Below are 26,805 nucleotides of genomic sequence, written 5' to 3'. Positions count from 1 at the left end.
GACAGAGTTTCTAATTATTACTCAGTATCAGTGCTACTTAATGGTGATTTTATCTTTTTTAACAGAATAGAATTCCTTATGTCACCTGTTTAATAAAAGATCAAAAAGGGCAAATACCTTATCATATAGAAAGCAGATTCATGAAAGGGGTATTTTTAAGCCACTGTTTTCTCAGGAAAACCAAATGCTAGAAACGTATTTTTCATATGTACACAACAGTTAGTTATTCCGGATCATTTAGCTTTAGAGCTGGACACCCATGGCTTTCCTTGCACCAGGGTCTCATCCTACAGTCCTGACAAAGAGGGATAATGTGGAGGGAAAAACCTGTTTTAGGCAAATACATCAAATCAAATGGAAAATATTAAAAAGGAAGTGACACAGACCAGTGTCCAGAGGTCTCCAGAGATCAGAACAGGGAACAGTAGTGGACAGTACACAGAGAGGTTTCCAGTGGCTGGAAGGGAGGATTCATTACAAGTTAGAGCCTTTCAGGGATAAATGAGCTTCCCCAGCAGGTGGGGAGCTCCCTGACACTGGGAGAAGCTCAAACAAAGCCAGATAGACAAGGCTCTTGCCAAGAAGGGAAATGTTTTACAAAGTCAGGGTTACCAGGCACCCGTGAAGTCATGGGAGATGCAGTGAGCGTTAGCAGTCCAGGTTCTGGGCTGGGACTGCCCAGGTTCCATCCCTGCTTGACAGCCCGTTCATCATGGACCATTTCCTCAACCTCCCTGTGCCTTGATTTTCTCATCTCTAAAATGAGAATAATACTATCATCTACCTCTTGGGGTTCTGGGAAGACTATAGTCTATAGTCTTTGCTTTTTAGCAGAAATGCTCTTTTTTCCCAAAGAAAGTGGCATGAGTGGTTCCAATACATAAAACCCAAATTTTGCAAAAAACCCACTGTGTTTTATTAGCATAAATTAATTTTTAATTAAAACATTAACATCTAACTGGCAATTAGTGAGTATGTAGCTATTTTGCTGAATAGAAAATTTAGCACAGGGAATATGGAAAATGGCTTAGATACTCGAGCATCCAATTTATTTTTGAATTTTGTTTCCGTCTACAACTCTTGAGGAGTCCTTGGTTAAGGCAGACAACAAATTGCAAATTTCAGACAGGTAATCTCTTTTACAGTAAGAATGGAAGCAGTTTGTCCCAAGGGCTGCATAAAAATAAGTCCAGGGGCGCCTGGGTGGCGCAGTCGGTTAAGCGTCTGACTTCAGCCAGGTCACGATCTCGCGGTCCGTGAGTTCGAGCCCCGCGTCAGGCTCTGGGCTGATGGCTCAGAGCCTGGAGCCTGTTTCCGATTCTGTGTCTCCCTCTCTCTCTGCCCCTCCCCCGTTCATGCTCTGTCTCTCTCTGTCCCAAAAATAAATTAAAAAACGTTGAAAAAAAAAAATTTAAAAATAAGTCCATACAGTGCATTCCGTGTTATTAGGTGTAAACCACAGTTGAGGATGGTGTTTCTCTAGCTCTTCCTATTTTAAAAATGTGTTTTAAAAATGATTAAAACCTTAAAATAGCTTGAAAACCACTGACCTATCTCATCCAGCAAACACATTTTATAAGTTCAGTTAGTCCTGTGACCTGTCCAGGGTCTACACAGGGAACACCAGTTCCTAGGCTGATGCTGGTGTGGAACGTGACCCCAACAGAACTTCCTGTGACCTTGCTTAGACCACATGACTTCTGTGGTTTCTTCTACTCGAAGATTCTGTGGTTCCAGCATTCTGTACGTGGCAGGAATACTTGCCAATATGCCTGATTGTACTATGATGAGCCTCTTCCCCATCTTACTAGTTGGGCCATTTTATTCTCTCTCTAGTACAGAAATCTGTTATGAGAAATTTCAAAGTTAGATTTTCTGAAAAGGATTGATGACCTTTGTTTCAAATCCAGTTTAGTGATGTTTGAGAAAAGTAGAGAACTGCGGTCTTCTACAGCAAAGAGAGTGAGTGTTTTTTGCTAACACTCATTGGTAACTGTAAGGTCCAAATCTATAAGGAAATTCAAATTTGATTTTCATGGCCAGCTAGATCAATGCCCTATGCACCCCTCCCCCCCTTGTGTGTGTTCTGTTCCCTGACATTTTAGCTTCCATCAAAAAAACCTGGTTCAATTTATTGTTGACTTTGAGCCACAGCAGAGAGGAAGACAAACATCCTCACCTAAGCTAATGACGTGGTTTTCCAGCCATTCTAAGAAGCAAATAAATCATTTTGCTAGTTCCTATTTCAATAGCTTTGTGTTAACCATGTCACCATTACCAGCTTACTTGAGGCAAGGATTTTCCAGTCTTCAAGTAGACGCTTGCTCAAGCAGTCCAATTCACTCCTTATCTCAGGGTTAATGCCTTGGCTAACTCACAGAACCCAAAGGAGGCATTAACAACTCAAAATCAGTGTTCTGCATGAACACCTATTGAGCTATAGGTTTATAGCCTTCCTCTGCTCAAGATCTCCAGAAGTTTCTTTATCTTAAAGGGCTGTTTCCTATCATTTAAAAACACAACTTGAAAAAATTGAAGTTATACAGTGATTTCTTCACAACCCTCAAACCCATATAAGGAGGCAGTCTCAAAAAGGGTGACCTTAGATTTCAAAAGGGATTGAAAATCCCCAGGATCACCAGGATGAATCACATAAACCCAAAGGAAAGGTGGTCTTGGAGAAACCATGACCTATATGCTCATGGCTCCCTTTCTGCTCATCAAAGAACTTTCTGGAGACTGAGACTGAGACTGAGTGAACCTCATAGGAAACAGAAGCTGTCCAAAGGATTTAATGTCCCAGACCCTTGGGTCCGCGCTGGATTGAAAGCCTCCATTGTATCCTTTTGTTAGAACGGGAAAAAGTGGTTGGGAGAATTTTTAGCCCCAAGGCTTCTGGCAGCACACAGAGTCAATGGACAAGAGAGGACTCAACGCTTCTGGGGACCTGGAGCTTTCCGTGAGTGTGAAGGGGAAGTCCAAGATGATATTCAGATACTCCTTTCCATGAAATGTCAGGGAAGAGCAAACTCTCCAAAGCCACCTTTCCCTCTAGCACCTGTCAACCCCAGGCTGCTTGTCCTCGTTCAGTGGACATTCGCCTTTGTGGTCACCGTGTTCACCCACTTCCAGAGCTGTTCACACCCCCTCCTCCTACAGCCCCTGCTCCTCGCCTGTCAGCATGTACTGTTCACCACTGTAGTCCCTGTCTCATCACTGTGCTAACCTCACCTGTTTGGCCTCCACCTTATCACCCTGCTTCGGTGTTCTTGAGCTCCATAGATATGGTCTCTATCCTGATGCCTGGCTATGTGACCTTGGGTGAGTCACTTAACTTCCCTCTTTCCTCCTCTGTTAAAATGGTAGTAAATATTTTCACCCTAAGAGAGCCTTAACAAGCACCAGTTTCCTTTCTTTCTATTGCTTTTCTTGGTGCTCATAAGAACCTCTGTAGACCTCTCTGAATCATGAGAGCACACCTTTCTCATAGTGCCCAGGGAGTCCCATCAACTGTCAAAAGTGAATTTTTTGACTTTTTGACTTTGGCTCCGGCTTTCTTCTAACTAGGGTTTATTTTACTGTGCCAGAGAAATGCTTTTCTTTTTACTTCCATATTTGCTGCCATTCCACATTCTTTAAAGTACATGCAGGCCGTTCTCTCACTAAATAACATTCCAAGGAGGCTATTGTTTAAGCTCGGAATGAGTATCATTTGTTTGTATTTCATTGAATGTGCCCTGTATGTTATCTTTAACTTGACTTTAAATAAAACATAACATATATTGGGTACCTTTCATGTGTCAGATGCTTTTTGCAAACTTTATCTCCCTTTAGCATCACAAAACCAACCCAATAAATTAGAATACATAATTAATAATTAGTGTTGCTAATTAACATGTACTGTCACTTTAACAAAGTACTGTTGCTGTTGAAACAGAAGGAGGCTGGATCTTTTTCAAAAGCCCTACTTTCACTCAGTTTTCTGGCACCTGGGGTAGAGTTTTTCTTGGGCTGCTACAGCCCCAGGCTCTCCTTTCCACCTGGAATCAGGGACTCAAATAGAGGCATAATGCCTGGGAGGAAATAATCAGCTTGTTTAAGTGACAGCTGACATCAGGAAGCCTTTTGAGCCTGAAGAATGACATGATGACAGCAGTATCTCGAGAAGATAAATTTCACAGCCACATGCAGGATAGATTACCTGAAACCACAGCTTTAGCCTTTCTTATGCTGACGCATCTGGGGGGCGTGATTTAAAAGCTCATAGATACGATCCGTTTAAGGAAGGGGCTGGTGAAAATGAAGAATTTCAAGGTTCCACAAAAGAAGGTGAAGGATCAGTATTTATCTAACTGGTTTGCATGTCCTAAATATTTACATATACAAGAGCATGTTGTTCACGTGGTCACTTGGAAGCCATGTATCACATCTGCCCTTGCCTTACCTTTTGGTTTAAAGTTGCAAGAGGAGGGAAATTCTCTGCAAGCATGAGAATTATTCATCTGGCTGCCACCTGAATTATTGTTATGGAACACATTGAGTTTGACAGATAACCCTGTTCTTAGCCATCCTTCAAAAGAAGCATGAAGGAGCCTTCATGTTTAAATATTTCAGCCAAATTTCTTCCTTCAGAGCATACATAAAATACAATGTCTTCATTTCCTAATGAAATGAATATTCATATTGGATGCATCGATGGTTAGAAGGGAGACTAAGAAGGTATCCTTATTTGATTTCTTGGCCCTTCTACTACCAAGGAACAAACTCTTGGATTGAATAACGTTATATTCTGTGGAACATGATGCTTTTCCTTGAGTCATAAATATTTCCCAGCTTGGTAAACCAATAGTTTCCATTCCCAGGAAGACACGTGAGAAAAATAGTTACTATCTCAATGAATAATTTTGCACTGAGGAATTTGCTGTAAAAGAAAGGGTAGTGTTATAGATGTTCCCGACTCTGGGTGAATGCACACTGAATGATTGGAAAGAGGCAACATGGGAGAGCAGGAGAAGAAAGAGAAGCTACCGGAGATGTGGAATCAATTGTTAGTCCTTGTGAAAGAGCAGGCAACAGACTACAGGTAGGGCCCCCTTGGAAGGGTCTTAGGGAAAGCCAGAGAGCAGCCCCCAGTGATAGAGGCAGTAAGAAGGAATTATCGCTATTTGATTTCTTCGTCATTCTAGCCATTGGTATATGTGACCCAGCGCCACAGGCCCTGTCCTTACAAGAAAGGTTTCCATTGGACTAGGAGACTATGCAACCAACAGAGGAAAGAGAGCCCGGGCGTTAGAGACAGAAAGCCTTTTCATTCGAACCCTCTATCACACCTCTGTGTGACCTTGTCTTCTCTGAGCTTCAATGAAATAGGGATAGTCAAGATCATTAAACAGGCTACCATGTAGAAGATGCCTCGCGAGTGGTGAGTGCTCTCTTCGTGATCGCTGTCACTTATAACATGGGGCTCCCTACTGCCTGCCTCCCTGCAAACTGCTTGCGTCCCTACCTGCATCTGTTTTCCACCCACGATTCCCATAAGACTGGGCTCCAACATGCCCAAGCTGTAAGCTCCGTCCCTTGCTCTCTTTCTAAAATGAACATAACCCCTTTACGGTTCTTGAGGTTTTTCATAGCTGGTCTTTAACACAAGCCAGGAAAGACTAATAAAAGGAAACACATTTAAAAAAAAAAATAGAGGGATAACCAAGTTATAAGAAAATCTCTGAAAATCTTGATCACCGTTGTCCCAGAACGCCATGGAAAGGCAAATGATCGTAGCCGTTGACCTATTACAGCTATGGCTTCAAACCCAGCCTGAGACTCGTGTGTAAATAGAAGTGAGGTTTCAGTGGACAGTGCAAACAGGCCAGGCTTCTCTGTGAGTGTAGAAATGCGTGTGCCTTATGTGAGAGAAAGGATGCCTGCACGTGCCCAGGGGCATCACCGAAGTGGGGCACACACGCCCTCAAGAAGGAAAACGTACTGACGTTTTTCCAGCCCCTACGACAAGCCCGTTCTGAACTAGGTGCCTTCATCTGCATGTTCTCAGTGAAGCGTCACAAAAGATGTGACGATTGTACCTTCACGGCTTTGTTTAAGGCTCAGAAAAATGATGTCACTTGCAGGTGTAGAGCGCATTGGGGATGCTCTTAGGCAAACAAACCTGTATGTGTCTAGAAGAAAAGACTTTTGGACATGGGGAACATAGAAATTTTCATCCCAGGTTATGGAAATGGAAAGAATGGAAAGCTTCAAGGAATCTAAACCAGGAGCTCTAAAGGCCGGGAAAGAGGCATAAAGCAGGTGTAGAACTTCAATAAATATGTGGGAGGGCCAGGAACGGAGAGAGGCTTAAATGTCCGCAAGTGAGCTCCAGATGCAAGGTCAGTCGTCAGTGGTCCTCCTACCCACTCAGGGCTTCTCATCAGCCCTCCACCATCTCCTAGCTTCTCTCCTACTCCTCTTCCTTGTCCCTTTCTTCTCTCTCCAGCCCTGGAAGCAACACCAGACTCCTCCTATTTGGCTGTATCTCAGTGTGGCCATTGTCTCTTGTTGCCTTGGTTTCTGCTGACCCCAGGCCTCAGGGTCCCACCCCCCACCCCCAAGCAGTTTATCCAAGATTTACACACTGACAGTTTGTTAAAAGGAGTTGCTAGTCTGGCTGGTAGATAAAAGCATCCTCGTGTGGTTATGGGGACATAATAAGCCCAAAGAAAGGAAGATGGACTATTTGAGGTGAGGAGACAGTAAAACCCTGCCTCAGGAGGAGCAGGAGGGCATCTGGAGTGTCATGAAAAGGAGTCCCTATCAGGAAGTCCTCTCTCTCTGCCATCTTAGGACTTGGGTCTCCTTCGGTGAGGCAAGGAGCTGGCGCCCCCAGAGCCTCTCCCGCCATCCAGCACTGGGATTCTCAGGAGACCGTGTATGAATATGCACCTTACCTTCACCCTGGCCCCCATTACAAATCTCACAGAGAAAAGCTTTCTCAAGGTATTGTTTCTTTCCAGTTTGTAACCAAAAGGGTAATAGTGTTGCGCTGTCTTTGTTTTGCCTGGACGGGGCGTTGGCTGTCACTTGGGGGTTGGTGTGCACCTTGAGAAAAGTAGAAAGAGCACGAAGTAAACAAAAAATGATCCAAAAGCCAAATAATCCCAGATTGCACAGGAATCGCCTAAGGATGCTACTCAAACACAGATTCCAATTCAGGTAAGCCTGGGATGGGGGCCATGATTTGTAACAAGTTCTCAGATGATCCTAGGCTGCCGGTACACGGACCACACTTTGAGTGACAAGTAACAACGGTCTAGAAAGGATCAACTAATGTTTATTATTCTTGATTTTTTTTTTTTTTAATTAAGACAGAGGAGGAAAAAAATAAACTTTGGAAGGATTTCCATCCAGACAGCTCCAATGAAAATGTTTACGGTGCTAGAAGAAAGTTCCAATGAAAGAGAGAATTAATATGACTGAATCCAATGAGGAAATCAATGACAACCAAGATATACACCTCGATCCTTGCTCTAAGATGATTCCTTCAAAGGCCTGCCTCCCCCTCTCCCCCCAAGTAAGGCTTCTGCCTGAAACAGGCAACACTGCTGTTCTCCCAGGACCTAGAAGTCTCCCCTACTCTACCTTTAATGGAGCATCCTTCTTCAGTCCATAGGGCATTACTTCAGTGTAGCTTGGTGTGACTTTGCCCTTCATTCTAATTCCCTCTCCCCATCCAGGCCCCCCTTACCTCTGCGCCCATCCAAATGTAGCTGTCTTTGTGCTTCTCAGCCTCTAGTCTCCCCATCTCTCCCGAATGCCTGTGTCTGCTAAGCATCTCCTGAAAACCGTGTTTCCGTGTGCTGTTCCCTGACTCCACAGCCCTGGGACTCAAGCCCCCTAATGTTCAGTATAGCCAGACTTTTCCCTTTTCATCTCCCCACCCCAACCAACTAACCAGCCAGTCTTCTCAGCCATCCCTGGACATCCAAAAAGTCCATTAACTCCCAAAGTTTAACACATTTACACAGATTTCTAAGCATTTTCCTTGAACAGTGCGAAAGTAAAAGGCCTGATTAGTTCACTCACATTTTTAAATGCTCCACAAAAATGTTTGGGAAAGTGAAAGTCGTACCTTAACAACAGTAAATATGCAATCCGCCTGAGTTGCTGAGCCCACCCTTCTGGTGTTCCTCAACTATCATTCTTTAAATGTTTAACCACGTTTTCCTGTCCCTAAACTAGCTGCTTAGGTGAGTACCCTTTTACGAAGGCCTGTAGGTGCCATCTTGTGGAGAAAAATGCAAACAGGCACGTTTGGAGAGAAGCTGTGTGTCAAGGAAAGGACAAGAATGTACGCATGAGTCTCCCTTATTGCCTTCTGGTGGGTCACTGGATTCACCCACAGTCCTCTGAGGGCCTTCTGGTTGGACCCACACCTGCAGACTCAGGCTGTGTGAGCCCAGGAGGGACCGTGTAAATGTGGCCAAAGTGCAAACAGCCTCCATCCTGGGGCACATTCGTCAACCCAACTCACGGTTGCCTTTTTGATAATACTTGCTTCCAGAACTTCGCCATATAGAATATAGACTGTGTCTTCTCCTTTCTGCAGGAAACTTCCTAGTCCTGACCCCTCGGCTGCTAAAACCACAGCACCTAACAGACCTCTCCCACATGGTATGAGCCCCTCCTGGGGCCCTATAGGGTTTCCAAACAATCCGACCAAGTATTTTAAACAGAATTCTCTTTAAATTTTTTTAACTGTATTTATTTTTGAGAGAGAATGTGAGTGAGCATGAGTGGGGTAGGGGCAGAGAAAGAGAGAGAGGGTGAGAGAACTCCAAGCAGTCTCTGCACTGTCAGCGTAGAGCCCAACACAGGGGCTTGATCTTGAGATCAAGAGTCGGATGCTTAACCAACTGAGCCACCCAGGTGCCCCAAAACAGAATTCTCTTTCAATAGAGAATTCACCAGAGAGCCTTACATTTTAAGAGTAAAATGGAGGTCCAGAGGTTGCTACGATTCTATACAAAATATATATATGCCTTATTTTATAATAAAGCGGTTATCATTGTCATAATTCATTCATGCCCCCTCCCCCCATTTTAAGCCATTCAGGGAGGAAAACCATGAAAGTAAAGCATGGGAATTTGAGGGTTTGGAATATCCCCCCTCTCCAGGGAGAGACGACCCTGGTGGCAAGGAGGGTGGTAATTCTCTTACGGCGTGAGAAACGTTTCCCTCTCGGGGCTTCTTTCATCAGATTTGTAAGCATTGTTGCAGTTGACCTTCATCCAATTTTATCCTACAAGAGTGCCAGCATTTTCTTCCAGTTAAGTCGCTTGGTAAGGTGCTATTCTCTAATGAAATAGGATGAGGTACTGAAAAGCGACAACCATAAGCTTGATTAAAACCAGATCGCTAGTTTCACAACTGTCTTCGTTAGGGAAGCCAAAATACCTTTCATCCTGTGGACCATTTCTTCTCTTCAAATGAATGACATTGTCAGTTTGTTTCCCATTGGTTCCTGTTTCCAATTTAATTTTGTCTACGTATAGAAAATTCCTCTGACTTGAGACATGGCAGGATTCCTCACATCAGGGCTGTAACTCCTTTTTTTTTCCGGAAACATTTTAGCACCAGAAGATACCTTAGAGATGATCCAGTTAAGAGAGAAAATTGGTCCTGTAGTTTTGATCTCCTGATGCCTCAGCCAGCTGCTCTTTCATTCAACAAACACTCACTAAGTGCCTACTGTATACTAAGCACTGTGTTCTTTCTGGAACATAATCTTGTCCGTACTGAAGTTAGACCAAATGGCAAGCTTAAAGAGCCCTAGCCTACTGGTTGGTTGATGGTGGTGAGGAAATGTTGTTGTTGTTGTTGTTGTTTTAACTGGATAATTAAGTATTCTTTGCTCATTAGCTTCTCTGACATTGACGGAGTGCTGTTTTTGACTTTCTTGGAGCTGCCATTGTTCTAATGCTTTCTGGGGGAACTGTCATGTTCGTCTCTGGTATCCCATGAGCTGAAGATTACGCTACAGCAGTGATTCTCAATTGGAGGTCATTTGGGGACATTTGGCAACATCTAGATACATTTTCATTTGTCGTACTGAGGAGAGGGTGTCACATGTCACCAACCATCCTACAGTGCAGAAGATAGCCCCCACAACCAGGAACCATCTGGCCCAAAATGTCCCTAGAGCCATGGTTGAGAAACCATGGCCGGGAGCAAGAAGGTAAGGAAGTGACGTGCTGAATTTCCAAACCCGGCCTCATTTTATATATTGGAGTTCAGCATTTCTGCATGAGGTTTTGTTTAAAAAGTATGTGTTTTTTTTTTCCTTAAAAAACTCTTGTTGAAGACTACTGAGGTAGAAGATGACAACTCTTTGCCTTATGTTTTAGGGTTAAAACATATTGGAACAAGTCAAGTGGGCAGCGTATAGAAAGCAGGTGAGGGCAATCAGAGGTTTATCTGGAAGCCTCAGCCTGAGCCTCAGTCTTGCCCTCCCACCAGTATATACTATGTTGAATGACGGGATCACATCTGCCTTCTAGTTTAGTCCAGAGGTTGGCATTTTTTCTGTAAAGCACCAGACCACAAATATCTTGGGTGCTGTGGACCATACTATCTCTGTCGCAACTACTCAACCCCACTGTTACAGCACAAAAGCAGCCTAGACAGTAGGCAAGCAAATGGGCGTGTTTGTGTTCCAGTAAATCTTTGTTTACAAAAATGGGTCATGGGCCAGATTTGGCCTGCGAACTGTCATTTGCCAACCCTGATGTAGACCGTAAGAACTGTGTGTGTTTTACCTTCATGTCTCCCTGCCTAACACCCTATTGGCACATAGTAGGGGTTGCCTCAGAAAATATTTCCCGAACTGTGTTGAGGGCCAATCACGTAGGTGCAAGTACGAGCAGATTTTAATGAGCATAATGGCTGGAAAAAGATCCATCCAGTATTTCCTAGAGAATTTCTATATGTTGTTTCACTGTTTTCCTGTGTTGGACATTCAGGACTCTTCCGATTGTTTCTTATTAATAATAATGACTGTGATGAGTTCCTTCATACAGAAAGTGTTAGCCTCATTTATCATTTCCTTGGCATAAATTCCTAGAAGAAGAAATAGGATCAAACAGTATATATTGCTAAATTGCTTTCCAGGAAGGTGGTATCGATGTGCATTCCTAACGTAATCAGAGGGAGGGATTTATCATTATGCAAAGGATTTCTTTCAACAGAATGTCATGAATAGAAGTTTTGGCATCCATATGTATTTCCACGAATTAGCTTACTGCAAACAAAAGCAAATTGGTGTTAGCTACTAATCATTTTAATAATAACGTGCTCCCACACTGTTGTGACAGCGTGATGATTAAGGCGCGTTGTGCTATCTGTCCGTGTCATCTAGCCAACCAGTGGAGGTTACCCTATCGGGTGTGTTTATTGAGCACACATAGAAACATCTGCTTCCCATTAGGGCATCAGAAGCTCCCCTATCTGCACACCAGGCACCAGCCTGCCCTGCCGTGATGTACGGAGGCCTCCTCCCTGTGAACTCCACCACCAGATATGTCATCCAGATCGGTCATTTCCCTCAGGAAACTTCATTTAGGTTAATGTCGGCACACAACTGGGGGCAATTCTTGAGCAATTTCTTCTGTGACGGCTTGCAACGCGTAAAATTCTCCTACAACATGTTGCAAAACTCACTGGAAGAATACTAAGGGTATTTGTCCAGTTGTCCACTTGTCTTTGTCACCGCAAGAAATGTCTCTTCTGAAGTGAGGTACATGGTGAGAAAAAAACATGAAATAAAGGTAGATCAAGGAGCAGATGTTCATCCTGTCCGTTTTCACGAGGTGCTGTTGGCGCAGTAAGGGTGAAGGGGCCCAGCAACGTGCCTTACCTTTACGGTGAACGCTGGCCTTTCCTCAGCTCTTTGGATGTCTCTGACTCTCTCCAAATGAAGAAGAGAGTATCTGTGACTGAGAAGTAATAGAGAGCATTGTAGAAATAGGAGTGGGTCTGTGGTTATACGATGGTGGAATTTACCTCGAAGTGGATGGATTCCAGATGCAACCAGTATATGAGGACCGTAATTAACCAAACCCATGCTGCCAGGCACCTTCTTGTTTACCTGCTTAGGTCCTCCCGACATTGCCGTCGGGTAGACACCGTACCAACCCCAGCCACAGAAAAAGAACCAGAGGCTCAGAATGGCTAACTGGTGCGTCCAAAGGTCAGCGCTCCTAAGAGGCAGAGCCAACACAAAACCCGGGTCCACAGACTCCAGTGCCCTTTTTTTTTTTTAAGCACCTAGTGATAGCACTTTGGTAGCGCCTCTGAGTTTGGAAACAGACCAGTGCATTAAGTCATCCCCATCAGAGACCAGCTGACCAGCTTCCTAAAGTGCGAGCCAGAATTCAGGCCCAATTCACTTGTGGGCATCGTCCCCTGAAAGACCCGGACGGTGGTGGAGATGTTTTCAGCGCTGAGCCCAGAAGGAAGTGGCCATGAAGCCCTGAGGAAACAGGGTGTCACCTGTAGTTCTTGGCGTCTCTTGTGTGGCTACACGCTTCACCGAAGCCAACCTGTAGGCCATTTGGACGTCTGGCAGGAGAAAAGGTTACAACCTTCCCTCCCATGTCTAGATTCCTGCAGAGTGGCTGTGCTGCATAGGAAATCTGGCATGTGGGGGTGGCATTCATGGGACTGTGGAGAACATCTCAATATAATATCTGTTTCACAAGATAAAATGGCATTTATTCTGTGTCTGTGGTTGTCTGAAGCCCACTGTGGCTGCGTAATTTGTAATTTTCTTGTTGGTCCTCCTGCTCTAATGGGGCTGGGGGCTAAGGATTCATGTGATGTCTGTCCTTGTCTTTGGAGGCTCTCATTCATCCTTGAAATGTCCCCTATACCCCATTTAGAAGAGAGAGACGGGCTAGGCTGCCTGTTCTCCTCACTCTGGGACCCTCTCCACAACACCAAAGTTATCATCTGAGAAACAAATCTGAGCATGGCCCTCCCTTTCTCGACACCAGAAAGGGGTTGCTTGTTGATGCCTTCAGATAAAATTCTAATTCTTCCTCCTGGCAAACAAGATTCTTAAACCATTCAGCTGAATTCTCCAGCCTGATTTCATGCCTCCCAGCAACCCTACACTTGAGCCGTGTTGTTCTGTGAACATGCTTTCCTACCTCTCTGCCTTTGTATGAAGTGCTCCCTTTCCTGGAATCCCCCGTGAGGAGGAGCTCAGTCTGGGACAAACCGGGCCCAGGGACGGCAGAAATGGAAAGGGAGGAGAGTGAGATTTTGCTGGACAGGGCAAGGACTGTGTGCTGACCAACATTTCTATCCATCGTCCCCATCGGTGACAATCAGAGGCATGTCCTTAATTTGGTTGGAATCTTGCTTTGGCAATGTGGCATTTTGCTTGTTTCTTTTTTTTTTTTTTTTCTTTTCTCAAAGCAAAGGAGAACCCAAGGGGTCAGAGATGGAAATCATGCATGGAAAACATTTTCCTTATTTTTCTGCTAAAATGTGCTTGGGGCAGGGGCAAGAAATATTTGAGGGAGGAGAAATACACAGCAAACATGGCATTTTGAGAGGTTAATTGGATGTGGATGAACATATTGAGATGATGTTCTGTTACTGTCAGAAATAATGTTTTACAGAGAAGCTATTTGTGAAGAGAGACCAGTTATTATTGATGGACTAATGTGCACTCAGGAATATGGAAGTAATAATGCAGAGGTACAGTGTCTACAGAAAGATGTCAATCAAACGTGAGGTTGGAGGGGACAGCCTGAAAACCTTCTGATTTGACTCTGCGTATAGGATTTGACCTGTAGGGCCCATATGAACAGACCCAGTGTTACTTCACAAAATCACAAGTGGATTTTGGATGGTTTGCCGACCACTTTGCCCCCCTGGGATGGGGTCTGATGAGTGCTCTTTAGAATTCAAAGAACCAACACAAGCCTGTGATTCCGCAAACATGTGTCTCAAGTTTTAGAGTACCATTCTGATCTCAAGTACCGTTCCCTATCCCCATAACCCAGTGAATGAATCCTGTCATCACAGCGCTTCATTGCCCAGCTGTCATCTGCTCACTTCCATCTGCCCGTAGAAATGTGACAGAATTCTTTGCCCCAACCACATGCCCACATCTTAGATGCAGGAAGCATGATCATGAGCCCCAGAAGTAGGAAAAGACTGTATAAAGGTAATGACCTTGCACTTTGTTCCAAGTGCAAAATAAAATGGCCCCAACGGAAACATGAACAGGGAGGGGAAAGATAAAGCAAAAGAAATCTTTGAGTCATGGGAAGATCATCGTCCAGCTCGCTGGCGTCTCTGGCCTTTGCCTCCTTCCCCGCTTTCCCCCAGGAAAAATGCTCTGGGGGAGCCAAGCCAAATCCTGCTGCTCAACTCTTCAGAGCCACAGTGACCAGCAGAGACCCAGATCTCGACCAGTTTGACTTAATGCCCTAAGAGGCTAAGCCTGCGAGTACCACTTCTCAGGGTACTTTGCTAAGCATTTATACGGTCTGTCATTTAGAACACAAGACTTGGGGACAAACCCCAATTTTTGGTGCAATACTTATCATGGAGCCAAAGAACTTTGTATAGAAATCCCAGATGATCTCTCCCCTCTGAGTCCCATAGGGGGATGGATGTGCAGGACAACTTCACTGTCCGGCCAGTATAAATAAGTGACCGGCCCCCACACCCTCCCTGTTCCTTCTCTCTGCCTAATTTTCTCCTTATAATTTGCCACCACCAAGCGTACTGTTTGATTTGCTTGTCTTGTCTACTGTCTGGGGCCTGCACCCCGCCCCTAGAGTGTACATTTCATACATTTCTTGCCCAGAGTCGGTGCTTTGTGACTATCCATCGAGTGCAGGAAGAATGAACTTGCTCACCTGCAGGGGCTGAATGGGGGCAGGAGGGAGGTCAGTTCGAGACCCACTAATAGATCTTCCATCGCCCCCGCGCCCCGTCTCCCCTCACACTCCTGTTACATGCTACAAGAGTCTTTTGTTTTCTACCTCTCCACAGAGCATTGGCTGTGACGACTACTTAGGCTCCGACAAAGTTGTGGACAAATGCGGGGTGTGTGGAGGCGATAACACAGGCTGTCAGGTTGTGTCAGGCGTGTTCAAGCATGCCCTCACGAGCCTGGGCTACCACCGAGTTGTCGAGATTCCCCAAGGAGCCACCAAAATCAACATCACCGAGATGTACAAGAGCAACAACTATTTGGGTAAGCTTGGTCTTTTTCCGGAGGAAACCCTCTGTCACTACCAGATGATTCATTCCTTCCCAGGATCGTGACACAGCAGTGTCCAGAGGTCCGTAGACACGTAGAAGGTGCCACTTGGGCACGCCAAAGCACCGCTTGGCCTCCCCCTTGAAATGAGAAGCGTGGGTGGAGAAAATCTTAGAAGTCCTTGCAAATAAATATTTAATACCTACACACTTAAGCCAGCCTTTGTTCCTGCCAAGAGCAACGTGGTTATGAAACAGGTGATGGGCTAAATGGTTTCTCTGAGATGGGGGAGGCTCTATAAAAAGCCAGGGTATGTGCCAGTCTTTGTTCTGTTGGGAGTTCAAGGTGGCCAGGGGCCATTGATGACCCTGTCTGGAGCTTCGTTCCCTACAAGTCTAAAGTAAAACCATTTTTTCTCTTCTTTCTGCTTCATCTGCCTGAGGCAGCAGGATGTGTAGAGCACGTATGTATCTTCTTAACAGCTGCAGTCGTTTTGGTTAAGGTCGTCAATATCAAGAAGCCGTTTTAACCCATTTTCCTACTGAAAGTTAGATCTTTGTTGATACTTCCTCCTGGGTTTCTGGCTGATTGCATTTTACACAAAGCCAATCAGGCCATACAAATTAATTTTTACCAATTTTAGGTAAGCATGTGCAGATTAACCAACAAAATAACACAAGGAAAGCAATTCCTGAGTCATTTCGTGAAGGCAATATTCATTTTCATTTTTTAATTATGTCTTTCACTTAAATGGCACAGACACTATGTGCCAGGCACCATTCTTAGTGTTTTGCCTCTACTAAATTATTGAACCCTCTCAACAACCCTAGGGATAGGAGCAGTTCCTATCCCCATTTTATAGATAAGGAAATGAGCACAGAGAGATTATGTAACTTGCCAACATCGCCCAGCAAGGATGAGGTAGAGCTGAGATTCGAACCCAGGCAGTCTATCTCCAAGCATAGCAGTCTATCAAGATATAATACCCATGAGCAGTTCTCAGAGTTCTTCTGGTACACCATTGGCCATGCAGCAGTCAGTGGTTGCAGCAGTTGAGAGAGGTGGTTAAGTTTGCAAATTTCAAGTACCAGGAACACCCCCGAAGATAAATCCGGACCCGACAACTCCAAATGCCACAGCTCTTCTCTCTGCACCCAGGAAAATGCAACTGAAATTAGCTTCACCTGGATTTATTGGCAGGAGGAGGAAGGAATGGCAGGTGAGACCCTGAGACAAGTCCAGTTAAAGTGGAGAGCTGACCCATTGGCTCTGGCAAGCCCAGGAGCCACCAAAGTGACAATAAGCCCAGTTTTCCCAGTGAGTGGTTTGTGTGTTATTTTTAGTTGTGAGAAGATAGTCCTTGTGTGTGTTTACTCCTTTTTTTTTTTTTTTTTTTTTTAATATTAGAACATCACATCTCCATAAACATCCCATCTTCTAGAGTGGAAAATGTTCTTCAGGGGATTAGTTGAAGCATCATTGGGTGCAAGTGCACCAGAAAACAATGCCACTTTTCACGAGCGTTGTGTTGTTTTTAGTAAATTCTCATTGCTCAAATTAGTCCTGTTCGGCAAACAGTTTTTAAGTTGTGCCCTCTGAAGAGAAAACCCTCTTGGGTGAATATCCACTGGATGTCTGAATGGAAACTGCTCTCGGAGCCTCAGTGTTTGCATCTAGAGTATGGGAAGAAGAATCTTGACCTTGTAAGTTTTCAGGACAATTAATAGCGTAACAGATATTCAGAACCCAGCAGAACCCTATCACTTACTAGCAACTGACCAATGTTCGTTCCCTTTCCTTTGTCTCTGAGACCTTTTTAGTACATCAGAGCTTCGTGGAATCAAAATTCCCTCTCCCCCTAAAAAAGGCTCAATGAAAGGGTGATGATTCAGAAAGTCAAATTCAACCTTGTATGCCCAGAGAGCAGTTGGGTACATGAGAAATCCAGAGTCCTTTGCCAATATTATAGGATGGCATGTGGGCAAAGGAGGGAGAATGGAAACAGAAGAACAGGCCACAGAGAAAGGAGGTTCCAGAGGTGATGAATGGGACCTTCTGTCTTCAGCACTGAAACTACTTGCAATGCTTTTTTTTTCCTCCTTTTTTCTTATGTTTATTGACATGTAATTCATGTATCGTGAAATTCAACCTTTTAAAATGTACAGTGGTTCGGATGGTATTTTTCTGATCACAAGTATTCTCTTTAGCTATCCCACCTATCCTGCTAAATCTCCTATTCTGTCGGGTCTGTATAGTTTAAAAGTTAAATTGCATGGGATTGCCTGAGATTGTGTAGAAGCCATTAGAACACAGGTGTCTCTGGCTATTTTTGAACTGTTCAACGACTGTGTTTTACATTACACATTTTCAAACACTTAAACGTTTTTTGAAGAGATATGTGGTGGATTTCTCTACAATTTTCCAGGTAATGGTGAAGGTTTTGGTTTTCTTACTGTGTGATTCCTGGCTAGGAAAACTATTTTGTTTGTTTTGGGTTTTTTTTGTTTTTTTTTTTAATTTTTTTTTTTCAACGTTTTTTTATTTATTTGTGGGACAGAGAGAGACAGAGCATGAACGGGGGAGGGACAGAGAGAGAGGGAGACACAGAATCGGAAACAGGCTCCAGGCTCTGAGCCATCAGCCCAGAGCCTGACGCGGGGCTCGAACTCACGGACCGTGAGATCGTGACCTGGCTGAAGTCGGACGCTTAACCGACTGCGCCACCCAGGCGCCCCTAGGAAAACTATTTTGTGTAAAAATGTGACTTGATGCACAAAATTGATTTGGCTGTTCATGTACAGCTGTTCTGTAGAATTGGCAATAGAGAGGGAAGAAATAGTTCAAATTTGTGTCATTGCTTTCAAACCATGCACAGCCTTTCAAAGTTGCCCTGTTTCTCAGAATTACCTTTAGTTATTTGTGATGCAAATCAAACTTTTTCTTGTGAAACACTTGGTGTTTTTTAATGACTAACTCTCCAAACTCGATAGAAATGGAAAATCGCTTTCTATGAAAACAGAAGGACTTATATTATTACTGCTGGAAAAGATGGTCTTATCACCTCATTTTAAAAGGTTTTTAATTTTAAAACCCTTAATACGTAAGTGCCTTTTCTAGGCCAGTCGCTTAGTTAATGATAACAGTCGTGCTATGTGTATGGTAAGTACCAGAGTCTCCAAGCATTTTGACGTACGTGGCCTTCTGATTTTTAAAATTGGGCATTCTTTACTTTGCTTGCTTCGAGAAAGATCTAGAATTACTAAAGATGCAATGATAGAGTGAGGATGTGAAAATTGAAATTTAAAAATCAAAACTACATATGCGGAAGAAGGAGGCATACATCCCCCAAATCTTGGCTAATATGTAAATAGTAATGGTGCATTCAACCAGACGCTGAGTTTATGGCTGAATTTGGTGCATTCAACCAGACGCTGAGTTTGGTTTTTTCCATCAAGAACTAGACCCGCTAGGGGCACCCGGGTGGCTCAGTCAGTTGAGCATCCAATTTCGGCTCAGGTCATGATCTCATAGTCCATGAGTTCGAGCCCCACGTCGGGCTCTGCTCTGACAGCCCGGAGCTTGGAACCTACTTCAGGTTCTGTGTCTCCCTCTCTCTATGTCCTCCCCTGCTCATTCTCTGTCTCTCTGTCCCTCTGTCTCTCTCTCTCTCTCTCAAAAATAAATAAACATTAAAATAAATTAAAAAAAAAAAAAAGAGCTGGTCCTGCTAGGATGCAGACTCCGAAGGCCAGAGCTCTAGCCCTGGTCCTGCCATAACCCACAGGGGACAGACCCACCTGGAGCTGGGGCAACAGGCCAGCTCAGCACTTTGTGACACCCACTATTTCTCTGGGCAAAGCTGGAGAAACCGTGACCTTTAATGATGCACAGATTTCAGGAGCTAGACCCTTTGTCTCCTTTTAGATTGGAAACCAATGAATTTTTGCAGAACTGAGCTCCACTTTTATTTTTAAGTTTATTTATTTATTTTGAGATAGAGAGAGGAGGGAGGGAGGGGCAGAGAGAGGGGGAGAGAGAATCCCAAGCAAGCACAAAGCCTGATGTGGGGCTCAGATTCTCAAACTGTGAGATCATGACCTGAGCTGAAACCAAGAGTCAGACACTTAACCAACTGAGCTACCCAGGCGTCCCAAGCTCCATTTTTTAGTGTTTATTTGAATTTGTCCACATGCTCCAAAATATATACTATTTGGTGCATTATAGATTCCTAGATGATAGATAGAGATAGATAGATATAGATAGATAGATAGATAGATAGATAGATAGATAGATATCTTTTTTTTTTAATGGAAAAGGCTTTGGAATCCATGGATCTGCTAAAGGCTATCTATTGTGCTTTTGCATGAGAGTTATTCTGAACCCTGCTCTTTGGAAATAAAAAGTTAAACCTAATTTTATTAAAATGATTGACATTTTATATTACTTACCTCTTCCTTAGTAATAAGATGTTGTAAAACTATTCTACCTGAAATATCAAAGTTTGGCTAGTGCAGCTAGCTCAGCTTACTAATGTCATTATGTAACAGTTCAGAAATCAGACATAAAAGCATACCAAGCAAAATTGATTCTACAGGACATGTTCTACCTGCCAACATGCTACATGTCATAGAGCCTGAGACTTGGAAGAAATTTGTTAAAGGTCTGTAAGCTTTAGAAAATAAATTGGCAATACCTTTACTTTTAAGCACGTTTTCTTAAAGGTTTTAAACAATAATAATAATCACCAGCATTTAAAACATCAAGTATCATGGATCGTCTGTAGGTTGCAAACCTTTCATTTATTAGCTGAGCTGCTCTCTCTATGGGAAAGGTTGGAGTATTTAGATAACAGAATGTCTTACATCCGTATGATAGTTAATCCCAAAGATCTGTCACATGCATTGTAAAAATTTTGAACAATACAGATGATATAGAGCAAAAAGATGAGATTCCTTCTTTGTGCCAACCCCATACTGGGTCCGCTGCCTTCAGGTGTTAATTAAGACACATAAATGACCACCCTTACCAGCTCCGTGTGCATCAGTCCTTTGTGGAAGTACAAAAAAAATGGATCTTCTAAAAGTGGTGTCACTATGCATACTTTCTGCAATTTGCTTTTTTATTTTAGTATTATATCATGATACCTTTTCATATTACTACATAAAGCTAATTCATTATTTTCTGAGTGCAGAGTATTCCATACAACAGAAGTAACATAATCTAGTTCAGCAGTTCCTTATTGAGGGATGTTTAAATTGTCTCATTTTCTAATATTGCAAATAATACATTTGATTTGTGGTTCAAGATGGCAGACTGAGTACATGAGGGTTCTTTTGCCCCCTTCCTCCCAAGATTCCATCAAAATGATACGAAAGGAATAAGACAGGATATAACCTACAACCACCAAGAAAAGAAGAGGGGGGGGGCATCTGTGAAATGATTTTAACAAATTTCTGGAACACATTTCTGAAAGCAGATGGAAGAATGTTCTCTAATAGAGCAGAGGAAATCATAGCCTTGGTAGCTGAGGGGATAATAATGAGGAGGGGCCAGCCCGTATGCAGAGCCCAGCAGCCTCCGGGTCTGGGGGCAGCAGATAAAATGGAGGGTGGGAGAAGAGAATGGAACTGAAAAATGGAGGAATATATGAACGGGCACCCCACCCCCACCCCCCGGCACGCACATTCAGAATGCTGGCCTCAACCTCCTCATCCAAAAGCTGATGGGAACTAGAACGTGGCTGTGAGGATTGGTGCCCCCAAGACCTCAGTAACCATTGTGGAATTGGAGGAAGAAGCAACTGAATGACCGGTGCCCCATTTTTCACCCTCTAAAATTTGGCCTGTTGACAAGCTCTGCCAATGTGTACAGAATTCTCAAGCAGCCTTCCCATTGCTTTCATCTTAAACATCAATAGACAATAACATAAGTGGACAACCAAGGATCAGTAGACATTTTTTTAAGCCCATACCATGAAAGAAAAGCCAAGATATATAACTTAAAAGTTGTTTCTAGAAGAAAAAGAGCAAATTCTTGGAGAAGAAAACTTAAATAAAGGTCTTCTTACAAGTAATGCTTCCATGAATATCCTAATAGGTATATCCTTTCATACTTATGTAAATATTTCTGTAGGATAGATTCCTAGAAATAGAATTCGTAGGTCAAATGGAATGAACACTGAGAGAGAAAGGAAGATTCCTCTACAAAGTGGTTGTACCAATTTGTACCCCCACCAAAAGAGCCTTTCTCCAAACCTGGACCAACACAAAATATTATGAATGTACTTATTAACTTTTACTATATCTTTTTTATTTGCATTTTCCTGACCACTCATTTTTATTGTGATTTGTACTCCTATGAATATTCTGTTTTTAAATTGTGTTTGTGGTTTTCTTACTGGTTTTAAGAACTCATATAAGTTATGGATAGTAACCATCTTCTGCTCATATACATATTAGTCTTTATCTTGTGTTTCAACTGTGCTTATCATATCTATTATTCTGTGGAGAAAAATTTTAATCTTTTTTTTGTCAAACATGTCAATCATTTTTTTTTTATAGCTTGTGGGGTTTGTTTTACTTAGGAAGACTTGCCCACCTCCCACATTATAAAATTAGTCTCTAGAATTTTCTTCTATTATTTTTATACTCATTTTGTATATTTAAATACTGATTTGTGTAAATTAATTTTTGTGTGTGGTGTGAGGTAGGGTTGTCACAAAGCTATTTATTAAATTTTCCCCACTCATTTGAAATGCCACCTCTACCATATATTAAATTCAAATATATGTAGGTATTCTTGTGGATTCTTGATTCAAGTCCACTGATCTATTTGTCTCTTCCTGTTTTGGTACCATATCGTTTTCATTACTGTAGTTTTAGGTTTCATTCTTTTGTAGGTCAACTTTCTTCTCCCTCTCTAATTCCCTACCCAAACACTTTGCTCTTTTCCTAAATTTCCTTGAGTATTTTTGTACATTTTTTCTACATATACTTCAAAATTGTCAAAATCCATAAAACGTCTGCTTCTCAAGTGAGATTGCAATGAATTTATGGATTAATTTGAAGAATAAAAGTAATGGCTTCATAACATTGACTTTTTTTTTTAATGTTTGTTTATTTGTGAGAGAGAGAGAGAGAGAGAGCTTGAGTGGGGGAGGAGCAGAGAGAGAGGGAGACTCAGAATCCGAAGCAGGCTCCAGGCTCTGAGCTGTCAGCACAGAGCCCCACGTGGGGCTCAAACCCACGAACTGCGAGATCATACCCTGAGCCAAAGTCAGATGTTTAACCAACTAAGCCACCCAGGCGCCCCTAACGTTGACTCTTTTGAGTCAGGAGTATAGCATATCTTCCCATTTTGTGTTCTTTCATAAAATTTCTTTATCTAGAGTTTGCATAGGTTTTATTAGGTTTATTCCTAGGTAGTTTATAGTTTTTGCTAATATAGTATAAGATCTTTCCACTGTATTTCTAGTTAGTCATGCCAGCATGTATCAAATCATGTATTTATTTTCTACCTGGACATCTTGCTAGACTCCTTTAACAATTCTAATAGTTTTTCACTTATTTAACATGGATTTTTCTAGGTGGAAAATCTTGACATCTATAGATAATAATAATAATAATGTTATCTTCTAATGCATATTCTACCTCTTATTATTCTCTTGTCTTGTGGTACTTAACAGCTTAAACCTCTAAAAAATTTTGGACTAATCCAGAAGTTTGGAATAATAATGTCAGTGGTTTGTTTTTTGTTTTTTTTTTTTTTTGTCTTGTTCCAACATTGGGAATGCTTCTAATAGACGTTTGCAGAGTTCTCTGATATGTAACTTTTATCAGAGTAAGGAGTTTTCTTTCTGTAACCAGCTTTTAACAATTTTTATTAGAACCTGCTCTTGTTTTTTCCTTTCCCCAGTGTCTGATTATTCTTATTTCTCAATTTATATTTATGAAGTTCGTGGATATTTTCTTATTAAGTGGATTTCCTCCAGTTACTGCAGTGGCTCCCCCAAATTCACTTATTGAAATCCTAACCCCCAAGGTGTGATGTGGCCTTTGGGTGGTGAGTAGGTCATGAGAGCAAAGCCCTCATGAATGGGATTAGTATCCTTATAAAAGAGGCCCCAGAGAGATCCCTGACCCCTTCTGCCATGAGAGGTTATAGGGAAAAGACAGCCATCTAGGAAGCAGAATCCTTTGTGTTACACTTCCTAGCCTCCAGAGCTGTGAGAAGTAAATGTCTGTTCTTTACAGGCCACCTGGTCTGTGGTATTTTGTTATAGCAGCTCGAGTGGACTAAGTGACTTGAATCTGTCTCTACAACAGGCCGTTCCTTCAAATGGAGCAGAGGCACTCTGGTGTCAGCGTGCTGTCTGACAAGCCTCCTCTGAGTGTGTACCGGCAGGGGGCAGACAAGGAGTAGACAGACAACCAATGTCTCTTGTAGATATGCAAGGATTCAATAGGATAATAAACATGAACCATCTACCTTTAACCTACCTTATACCAAGTCTCAAGTTTTCCTTATAATGGCTCAACAGGAAACAGCCTTCTCTTCCACCCCACTGCTAGAGGCTTCCAGGATTATCCAAGATCGAGTATAACATTTTGTATCTTTCTTCTTAGACATCCAAAGCCTACCTGATCTCACTTGATTGCTCTAGCTGTGTCCCCATGGCTTCTGTGTCCCTGTCTCTCTGGTTCCTTTTCCCCACAGAGCAAAGAGGGAAACGAATGGATGTGTGTGTTCCGTCTCTCCCCTGTGCTGACCTCATTCTAACCAGAAAATGGCTTCTTTGAGGTCCACATCTGTAACCATGGGCTTACCCCTCCCGCCCCGGACTACATCCTGCGCTCTGAGTGCATTTTTCTGCTCTGCTCCTGTCCACTTTCCAGTTCTTGGCTTTGTCTTCCAGGTATAGCCCACCTCTGCCCACTGAAACTGCCTTTTGCAGAGCCACCATTCCAGCTGGGATGCTCCTGGACAAGTTCCTTAACTTTTCTGAGATTCCCTTTACTCACAGGTTAATTAGGAAAACAATTGTAGTTTCACGGAGCTGTTGACTTTAAGTGAGATGTAGGTAAAATACCTACCATCTTAAAGGTATTCAAAAACTGTTCCCTAATCTTTCTAGATCAGTGGTTCTCATCCTGGATGCACACTGGAATCCTATGAGGTACGCTGTCTGAGGCCTATTTGAAATATGCCAATGGCTGGCTCTTACCTCCCAATTGAATCGGCCTGGGGCACAGCTTGGGTATCAGAATTTTTAAGTTCCCTAGGTGACTCCCATGTCCTTTCAGGCTAAAAGACCTGTTCCGTGCTACACTGGATCTCAACTAGGAGCTATTTTGTTCCCCCAATCCAAAGAGAGGCCAGGGGTGCCACTGAACATCCTACAATGCACAGGACAGCCCCTACACAAAGAACTGTCCGGCCCCGAATGTCAGTGGTGCTGAGAGGAGAACCCCTGGCCTGTGTGCTCACCCAGATCCCTTTGGGGCTAAAATTTCATGGGTCAGTTATTTAAGAATGATGTCTAAATAATAATAATAAATGTCAAAGGTGCTACTGGGATGACAATTCTATCTACCAGTAAGTTTGCATTGATCAACTCACTATGAATTCTTAGTTTCCAATCTAAGCCCCTTCCTTCCATCTCCCTTCAATATTTCACCCAGTCTGTTGGCCATGGGCCCCTGAGTTGCATGCAACCCCAGCAACAGAAATCCCGGCTTACAGCACCTTCCTGCGGGCTGTCTTTCCGGCATTCAGAACCCTTGCTTGCTTTCTTAATGCATGGCAAAAGAATAAAAGACTGAGAAAAGGAACAGCAAAGAGTTAGATTTTTCCTGAAGTCCCGTAAGACCTTGATTGTATCTCCAGTTTGGCACTTGCCATGTTTTACCGTAATTTATGCATGTGTTCTCCCCAGTTAGGCTGTGTACTCTTTGAAGACATTCCAGCCTTAGACATTCCTTCTCTCAAGTACCCTTTGTGTGCTTACAACCGTGCTGAGTGGTGACATACAGAAATCAAGGTTCTCCTGAGACTACACATGTGCTGTGCAGCCTGTTTCAGGGGCCTGTGCTCAGACACCGTTAGCCTACCTTCATCACGAGACCTCCTTCGTGGCACTTGAGTCCTATGTTTCGCTCCTAGGCTGTTGGAATCCTGGGGCCACCTTCTTTGTGTCACACAGCACTTACACAACTGGAGAAGGGGGGGTGGGGTGTTGTATCAGCACCTGCATTTATAGCTGAGGATGCTGAGCCCAGCGTGGTTGAGAGACCTGCCGAGGTGAACAATTTATGAGTGGCTGAGTCAGGCATTGTCCCTGCTCATGGCCGTTGGCAAGAAAAATGTGGCCAGGGGATGAGACGTAGGGGAGAAACTGTGCCTTCTCCCTTCCCCCCAGCAGTAGAAGAAAGATATATTCAAACTCCATGCAGCCTTTTTGTCCCCTCCACACTGTTCCGTGCCTCCCCCCACTACTACCTCCTGCTTGATGAAAGTCATCAGGCCTGCCCTCACCAAGGGCCCACGGGCTAGGTTGCCATAGTTATGCCTTAGTCACTAGACTTTCACCATCTGCCTTAGCAGAGCTCTTCTGAAACCAGCATCTAAAAGAACAGCCACCTCTTAAAAAGAGTAGAATATTTTGGAGACATGAAACATCCTCGTTTTCTTTCTTCTTTTTAAATTGTAGTAAAGCATATATAACATACAACTTTTCGCTTTAATGATTTTTAAACATTTAATTGGGCGACGTTGAATACATTCATGCTACTGTGCAACTATCACCACTATCCATTTCCAGAACTGTTTCATCATCCCAAAAGCTGTACCTAAGAAACCATAATGCCCCATTCCCCCCTATCCTAAATCCCTGGTAACCTCTCCTCTCCTTTCTGTCTCATGAATTTGCCTATTCTAGGCACCTCATACAAGTGGCATCATACAATAATTGTCCTTCTGTGTCTGGATTATTTCTCTTAGCATAAGGTTCTCAAGGTCCATCCATGTTGGATGGCGTCAGAAACTTGTACCTTTTATGTATAATATCACATTTTGTTTATCCACTCATCTGTTCATGGATGGCTGGGTTATTCCCACCTTTTGGCTATTGAGTACAGGTAACTGTGTGAGTTCCTGCTCTCAGTTCTTTGGGGTGTATACCCCGGAGTGGAATTGCTGGGTCGTACGATAATTCTGTGTTTAACTTTTGAGGAACTTCCAGACTGCTTTCCACAGTGGCAGCACCATTTTCTGTCCCCACCAGCCATGCACACGGGTTCCACCTTCTCCACATCCTTGCCAACACATCAAGCGTGTCTTTAAGAGTATTTAAGCAGATGGTAAGACATGCCTCTGTGGTCTGCGTTCGGGCATAAGAACAAGATGCTGAGACGGGCTTGTGACCCTCCTCAGTTACCTTCTGCACGTAATGGCAGCCCCGGGAGACGGTCAGACGGCAAACACCACGTCATGGCTGGATGTTCCTCGTTAGTGACAGCATGAAAAGGCTGTCA

At 43.3% G+C, this 26,805-nt stretch overlaps 1 protein-coding gene across 4 annotated transcripts in view; it reads left to right on the top strand.

Moving 5' to 3' along the window:
- The window catches only part of THSD4 (thrombospondin type 1 domain containing 4), a 566,849-nt gene that overhangs the window by 453,888 nt on the left and 86,156 nt on the right, over positions 1 to 26,805 (top strand). For all 4 annotated transcript variants that reach the window (XM_053888890.1, XM_053888892.1, XM_053888891.1 and 1 more), the window contains one exon: positions 15,064 to 15,268. In XM_053888890.1, the coding sequence (XP_053744865.1) occupies positions 15,064 to 15,268 (205 nt within the window). The remainder of the gene's footprint in view (positions 1 to 15,063; positions 15,269 to 26,805) is intronic.

Source organism: Panthera pardus, unplaced genomic scaffold, assembly GCF_024362965.1.
Source record: "Panthera pardus isolate Hobbes unplaced genomic scaffold, ASM2436296v1 HiC_scaffold_24, whole genome shotgun sequence".
NCBI lineage: Eukaryota > Metazoa > Chordata > Mammalia > Carnivora > Felidae > Panthera > Panthera pardus.
The sequence above is the reverse complement of the archived record's forward strand: the minus strand, read 5'-3'. Positions and strand labels throughout refer to the sequence as shown.